The 7,991-nt window shown below is 31.9% G+C and overlaps 1 protein-coding gene across 2 annotated transcripts; it reads left to right on the forward strand.

Moving 5' to 3' along the window:
* The first annotated feature begins 218 nt into the window (after positions 1-218).
* LOC119614866 (cyclic nucleotide-gated cation channel subunit A-like) lies at positions 219-7,366 on the forward strand. 2 transcript variants are annotated; one of them, XM_037970963.1, is made up of 3 exons: positions 219-598; positions 6,860-7,141; positions 7,203-7,366. In XM_037970963.1, the coding sequence occupies exons 1-3, from the start codon at positions 551-553 to the stop codon at positions 7,308-7,310; spliced, it is 438 nt and encodes a 145-aa protein (XP_037826891.1). In that variant the 5' UTR covers positions 219-550; the 3' UTR covers positions 7,311-7,366. The 2 variants fall into 2 exon arrangements, with proteins under 2 accessions (XP_037826891.1, XP_037826892.1); XM_037970964.1 differs by lacking the exon at positions 219-598 and adding an exon at positions 6,648-6,788.
* The last annotated feature ends 625 nt before the right edge of the window (positions 7,367-7,991 follow it).

Here is a 7,991-nt window from a genome sequence, read left to right on the forward strand (position 1 = left end):
ATGTATTTTATTAGACATTTTTTAGTTGGTCACCTCTTGAGGCAAAGTGACTGTGTGTGTGTGTGTAAAGAAAGAATTTTATAAAATAAAATATTGGAAATAATGTAAAAATTATCAAAATTTACATACAATAAAATGCATTAAAATATTTTGACCACTTTTTCTTTTTAGTTAAATTTTTTATTTTTTTTTGCTCAAGAACAAAAAAAAAATGTGTGTTTTATGCAAAAAAATTGTAAGTTTATAAAAAATTATTCTTACAAAAAGTTTAGTAAAGTTTTCTACTCGTCTTAAAACGTATGTCTACAATATTTGCTGAATTTAATATCGTTCAAAACAAATGAAAATAAATGAAACTCGAAAGTATTAAAAAGGATTTCAAATTAAAGTCTGACAGACAGACATATGTATGTTGTATATGAAGAAAATATTAAAAAAAAAGTTTAAAATTTAAATAATAATAAAATGTTACAAGAATTACTATAAAAATAAAATAAAAAAAAATAAAATAAATAAATAAAATAATTTCAACGTTTTCATCATCATCAACATGGTGCAAGCCATAGATATAGCCGCGATAACTGGTCACAATGAAATGGTAATTATTTATAATTTATAAAATTTTAGTTTTATTTATTATTTTTACTATTTAATTAATTAATAAAATTATTAAACTAATAAAATTTTATAAAAATTTCAAAAATAACAACTGCTTCCCAGAATTTTTTATAAAAATTTAAAGAAATGTTTGCTGTTTTTCGAAGTATTAAAGTTAATAGTGGAATTGAAATGAATATATTCATATAATACCCTACACCACTATAGTGGGGAGGGTATTATGCGTTTGTGCTGATGTTTGTAACCCACCTCAGCATCACTTTCTTAGCCGGGTTAACTATGTCCGTCCATCTGTATGTCTGTCTTTCCATGTAAACCTTGTAAACACCATAACACCACTAGAGTGGGAAGAGCATTATGCGTTTGTGCTGATGTTTGTAACCCACCAATCGGCTCAGAATCACTTTCACATAGCCGAATTAGCTATGTCCGTCTGTCTGTCGGTATGTCTGTCTGTCTGTCTGTCTGTCTGTCTGTCTGTATGCCTGTCTGTTCATGTAAACCTTATGCGCACGCTACACCACTATAGTGGGGAGAGTATTATGCGTTTGTGTTGATGTTTGTAACCCACCTTAAAGTATACCAATCGTCTCAGAACCACTTTCTGAGCAGGGTTAGTTATGTCCGTCCGTTTATCTGTCTATCTATGTGTGATACCATTAGAATTAGTGACGCATCTATGAGACAGTCCAGAACATGGAAAAGAGCTCTACCTAGATATAGTAGCCTGTGCTCCTGTAAGGCTGGGCAGTCACCGATTCCTCTTCTTCCAAGTTCAAACAGCTTCTAGAGTAGCTATAACGTGGTTAGTACATACGTTCCGACATATGTCATATAGTGCCCAGTAATTATACCAGTAAGAAGTCTAATCGAGTTTTTACTAAAGACAAAAGAGTCCAAGTGGTGATATTTGACCAACTGAGTCCTATCTCACTCAAAGCCCAGTCATCTATCTATCTATGATAAGGTGACCAGAGGAGTGTAACCTTGGTTGGGCATTTCCCCGGATGGCCTCATGTCCTGTAACCCATATGAACTCAACGTGATGTTGTGTCAGTTTTGCCAATGATTGAATACAATTGAGAAGACATTTCGATTAAATAACATTGGAGTTAAGAGCCTTGATTGATACAAGGCTGTCCAAGTATATATATATATACATATATATATATATATATATATATAGTCGAATTTTCGAGATTCAATTCGCGGATTCTTCTCGCGACTGTACCGATGGCATACATCTCTGCATGAAAGATCGTGCAGGTGTCAGGTAGTCGAACAGGCAGCTGTTCGGAGAAAATTCCCGATTCCTTGCCCCTTTCTGTCTTTGAACCATCATTGTAGATTGAAATCACGTCGTCCTTTAGGGCAATGTTCGCGGCCCCATTATCTCTTGTCGGTATTCTTGTCTTGAATGACTTATTACTTATAATAAGTCAATATCACCTTTAAATTATGCATAAATAACTTTAATGTGGACGTAAATTCCTCTACCAAGGTTTATAAGGATAGGCACCTACTAACCCCTGACCCCATCTCTTTTTTTGCCCACAAATTGTTAAAATATTTCTTAATTATGGTAAAAATCGAATTAAATGCTTTATTATTAAAAATAAACCACATTTTTAACCTTATCAATATTGTAGGGTATTATATGGTCGACCATGCCCATCTACACATTCTCACTTATTTATTATTAAATTAACCTTGAAATCTATACTTACATTAAAGAAAATATTATAAATTAATAATTTCTTTATGCAATTGTTAAAGTGATATATAGATGTGTTAGACATATTTGCAAGGATCACGGGGATATACAACAGACTCAATTTACCAACACATGATAAGAGTGACATGTGGGATAAAATTGTATTAGTAATCGGAATAATAATAAAAATGACAGGATATGTATGTAATAAAAACAAAAACTATAGAAATTGTTTTTTTTTTTTTTTTTTTTGTACGTTTATTTGGAAAGAAATTCATATAAATACATGTTAAACTTAAAATAAACAAAAAGTATAAATATAATTAATGATACTCTGTCCCTTTATTCGGGCTCTCTAGCATAATAATATTTCAAGACATTTAATATAATTTTCATTAATAATAATATCTTTTTAAATTAACATGTTAATAATATTTATAATATAATTGTAAGTGAAAAATTACAAAAAAACTTACTTTCATATTGCAAACTATAGAAATTGTTATAAATGTAAGATGATGATAAGCCAAACAAATTGATACTTTTAGATTAATATGTATAACTGAACAGTGGTGCGTTATATAGTCTTTGCTATAGTCTATAATTTAGTCTAGTCTATAGTCTAGTCCATAGCCTAGTCTATAGTCTAGTCTACAGTCTATTCTATAGTCTATAGTCTAGTCTACTAGTCCATTCTATAGTCTATAGTTTAGTCTAGTCTATAGTCTAGCTTATAGTCTAGTCTATAGTTCAGCCTATACGATAGTCTATAGTCTAGTCTATAGTCTAGCTTATAGTCTAGCTTATAGTCTAGCTTATAGGCTAGTCTATAGTTCAGTCTATACTCTAGTCTATAGTCTAGTCTATAGTCTAGTCTATAGTCTAGTCTATAGTCTAGTCTATAGTCTAGTCTAGTCTAGTCTATAGTCTAGTATAGTCTAGTCTATAGTCTAGTCTATAGTCTAGTCTATAGTCTAGTCTATAGGTCTAGTCTATAGTCTAGTCTATAGTCTAGTCTATAGTCTAGTTAGTCTATAGTCTAGTCTATAGTCTAGTCTATAGTCTAGTCTATAGTCTAGTCTATAGTCTACTATAGTCTAGTCTATAGTCTAGTCTAGTCTAGTCTAATCTATAGTCTAGTCTATAGTCTAGTCTATAGTCTAGTCTATAGTCTAGTCTATAGTCTAGTCTATAGTCTAGTCTATAGTCTAGTCTATAGTCTAGTCTATAGTCTAGTCTAGTCTATAGTCTAGTCTATAGTCTAGTCTATAGTTAGTCTAGTCTAGTCTGTAGTCTAGTCTATAGTCTATAGTCTAGTCTAGTCTAGTCTATAGTCTAGTCTATAGTCTAGTCTAGTCTATAGTCTAGTCTAGTCTAGTCTATAGTCTAGTCTAGTCTAGTCTAGTCTAGTCTAGTCTAGTCTAGTCTAGTCTAGTCTAGTCTAGTCTAGTCTAGTCTAGTCTAGTCTAGTCTAGTCTAGTCTAGTCTAGTCTAGTCTAGTCTAGTCTAGTCTAGTCTAGTCTAGTCTAGTCTAGTCTAGTCTAGTTAGTCTAGTCTAGTCTAGTTCTAGTCTCGTCTAGTCTAGTCTAGTCTAGGCTAGTCTAGTCTGATAGTCAGTCTATAGTCTAGTCTATAGTCTAGTCTATCGTCTAGTCTATAGTCTAGTCTATAGTCTAGTCTATAGTCTAGTCTATAGTCTAGTCTATAGTCTAGTCTAGTCTAGTCTAGTCTATTCATAGTCTAGTCTATAGTCTAGTCTATAGTCTAGTCTATAGTCTAGTCTATAGTCTAGTCTATAGTCTAGTCTAGTAGCTAGTCTATAGTCTAGTCTATAGTCTAGTCTATAGTCTAGTCTATAGTCTAGTCTATAGTCTAGTCTATAGTCTAGTCTTAGTCTAGTCTTATAGTCTAGTCTATAGTCTAGTCTATTCTGTCTAGTCTCTAGTCTAGTCTATAGTTCTAGTCTATAGTCTAGTTATAGTTAGTCTATAGTCTAGTCTATAGTCTAGTCTATAGTCTAGTCTATAGTCTAGTCTATAGTCTAGTCTATAGTCTAGTCTATAGTCTAGTCTATAGTCTAGTCTATAGTCTAGCTATAGTCTAGTCTATAGTCTAGTCTATAGTCTAGTCTATTATAGTCTAGTCTATAGTCTAGTCTATAGTCTAGTCTATAGTCTAGTCTATAGTCTAGTCTATAGTCTAGTCTATAGTCTAGTCTATAGTCTAGTCTATAGTCTAGTCTATAGTCTAGTCTATAGTCTAGTCTATAGTCTAGTCTATAGTCTAGTCTATAGTCTAGTCTATAGTCTAGTCTATAGTCTAGTCTATAGTCTAGTCTATAGTCTAGTCTATAGTCTAGTCTATAGTCTAGTCTATAGTCTAGTCTATAGTCTAGATAGTCTAGTCTATAGTCTAGTCTATAGTCCAGCCTATAGTCTAGTCTATAGTCTAGTCTATAGTCTAGTCTATAGTCTAGTCTATAGTCTAGTCTATAGTCTAGGCTATAGTCTAGTCTATAGTCTAGTCTATAGTCTAGGCTATAGTCTAGTCTATAGTCTAGTCTATAGTCTAGTCTATAGTCTAGTCTATAGTCTAGTCTATAGTCTAGTCTATAGTCTAGTCTATAGTCTAGTCTATAGTCTAGTCTATAGTCTAGTCTAGTATAGTCTAGTCTATAGTCTCTAGTCTAGTCTATAGTCTAGTCTATAGTCTAGTCTATAGTCTAGTCTATAGTCTAGTCTATAGTCTAGTCTATAGTCTAGTCTATAGTCTAGTCTATAGTCTAGTCTATAGTCTAGTCTATAGTCTAGTCTATAGTCTAGTCTATAGTCTAGTCTATAGTCTAGTCTATAGTCTAGTCTATAGTCTAGTCTATAGTCTAGTCTATAGTCTAGTCTATAGTCTAGTCTATAGTTTATAGTCTAGTCTATAGTTTATAGTCTAGTCTATAGTCTAGTCTATAGTTTATAGTCTAGTCTATAGTCTAGTCTATAGTTTATAGTCTAGTCTATAGTCCAGTATATAGTCGAGTCTATAGTCCAGTATATAGTCGAGTCTATAGTCTAGTATATAGCCCAATCTATATTCTAGTCTATATGCATTCTGGTCTATAGTCTAGTCCATAGTTAAGAGTATAGTCTAGTCTATAGTCTAGAATACACCCTAAAATATAGCCTAGGGTAGAGCCTTGATTTAAGTCTCGAATAGAGATTAAATTAGAACTGAACTGGAAGTGAACAAGAACTGAACTAGAGGTAAACCTTGGTGCCATATTTATTACAACTCACTTCTGGCTGGAAGCTAGTTTTATGATATCCAGGCCCGTTTTGTCTCCCAAAATTGTCTCCGCTCGACAATTTTCATTAATTTTTCTGAAATTTTAATATTTAAATAAGTACTGGAAACAAAAAAATTATTTTTTTAACTTTAAGTACAATATATTTTCCTTTCAAACCAACATTTGTATGTATGTGTGCATGCCAGTCTGTCTATCCCCAATATTTGGTACTGTAAATTTATGTATGCAAACACAATTTTAATTTCAAGATTTCATGTCTAGTTTAAGACTAACAAAACACACATCCTTAAGTACAAATAAAATTAGCAAGTTTGTCTATCAGTCTAAGTAAATTTCGTAAAATTTAATTTCATATTAAAGTATTAATTCCAAACAGTTTTTGATGTGATGTGTGTATATTTTACTAAGACTAGTCGCAAAAATGACATGCACAAATTATTAAATGTCATTATTAATGGATTAATGCCTAGTGGGGTCGTAAAAAAAATGGGAACTACGTAAGATGCTATAATGTGTCAACGACACGTTTATCCACATTGTATTCCAAGTTATTCTTCCTTCTATTTTATAACATACAATATAATATGAGTTTGTAAACGATATATATAACACATACATACACACATACATATGTATTTATGAGTGTATATAATACTCAAAAGATACAGTTTTAATATGACTTAAGACCAACAAGTATTTGTATATGAATTATCAAAAATAAAGTTGTTAGAAATTAAAAGCTTTTAAAGAGCTAAAAGGATTGACTTGATATTTACTTAATATCAAGTTTAACAAGAATGTCTTTATCTATTTTAATTTGTATTTCTAATCAAATTGTTTATTGGGTTATATAGCTATACATACAAACAGACATTTTTAATATAAATAAATTCCCTTAGCTCACTCTGGTGGGTGTGTTTATTATGATAATATTGTTGTAGAAAGCAAAATACACAAAATAGTAGAAGAAAAAAACAAAAAAAAGAAATAATATTAATATTGATATTGATATAAAGTGCAAACATTTATACCTCAAGGTTTAATAAGTACCGAAGGATAAACTCATAACAACACACAACTCACTCCTTGCCCGAGGCATGCAACAGAAATCATTAACCATTTCAATATCATAATAAAGAATGACTTAAGTCAATGACAGTCAGTTGCTTTTAAGAACTTAAGCATTTAAAGTAATTTTTTTCTCTCTATTCTCTTCTAATCTTTTACAGGATCCCAGCAAACGTACAAAACCCTCAACACTGCGTCGCACTTTAAATGCCCTGCGTCAACGTTTAACGAAACGTAATCGTTCGAAACCGCCCGATTGGTTTCTTGAACGTTTCTCTAATACCACAAATACCGACAAGATTGGTAAAACACCACCAGCCGACAATAATAATGATGGCAGCAACACAAATCCTGCCGATTCGGGTCCAGCATGTGAGATACGTGGTTCGAGTCGTTTATGTAATCGTTTGTCGGTTAATCCTACTTTACAGTCACATTATCGGGTAAGTTTTAGAAGTACTCTTATTCATACTAAAAAATATTAAAAAATTTCCTTATTTCTAGTGGCTGGCAATTGTCTCCTTAGCTGTGTTATACAATATCATTTTTGTAGTGGGTCGCTCTGTATTTTGGGAAATAATCTGCGAGCCACACCAGTATGGTATTTCTTAGATTATTTATGTGATTTTATTTATCTATTGGATACGCTGGTTCATATGCATGAAGGTATGTAGATTTTATGATTTAAATATAATTTTCGATAGTTATCCAAAGACGAAAAAAGATCCGCTGAACCATATTGAAATCTATAATTCAATATATAGTTGATTCTGGACTTACATAATCCATAGATGTAAAGTCAATAGCCTAGTCTATAGTCCGGTATGTAGTCAAATCTATAGCCTAATCTAAGCATAATCTATGGTGTAGTCTAGAACATAGTATAGTCTATAGTATTGCCTAGTCTAGTCTATAGTCTAGTCTATAGTCTAGTCTATAGTCTAGTCTATAGTCTAGTCTATAGTCTGGTCTATAGTCTAGTCTATATAGTCTATAGTCTAGTCTATATAGACTATATAGTCTAGTCTATAGTCTAGTTTATAGTCTAGTCTTTAGTCTAGTCTATAGTCTAGTCTATAGTCTAGTTATAGTCTAGTCTATAGTCTAGTCTATAGTCTAGTCTATAGTCTAGTCTATAGTCTAGTCTATAGTCTAGTCTATAGTCTAGTCTATAGTCTAGTCTATAGTCTAGTCTATAGTCTAGTCTATAGTCTAGTCTTTAGTCTAGGACTATAGTCTAGTCTATAGTCGAGTCTAAAATCTAGTCTATAGTCTAGTCTAGGACTATAGACT

This window comes from Lucilia sericata, unplaced genomic scaffold, assembly GCF_015586225.1.
Source record: "Lucilia sericata isolate MDLA Ls3-8-SP2 unplaced genomic scaffold, ASM1558622v1 Contig003548F_arrow, whole genome shotgun sequence".
In the NCBI taxonomy this organism is placed as follows: Eukaryota; Metazoa; Arthropoda; class Insecta; order Diptera; family Calliphoridae; genus Lucilia; species Lucilia sericata.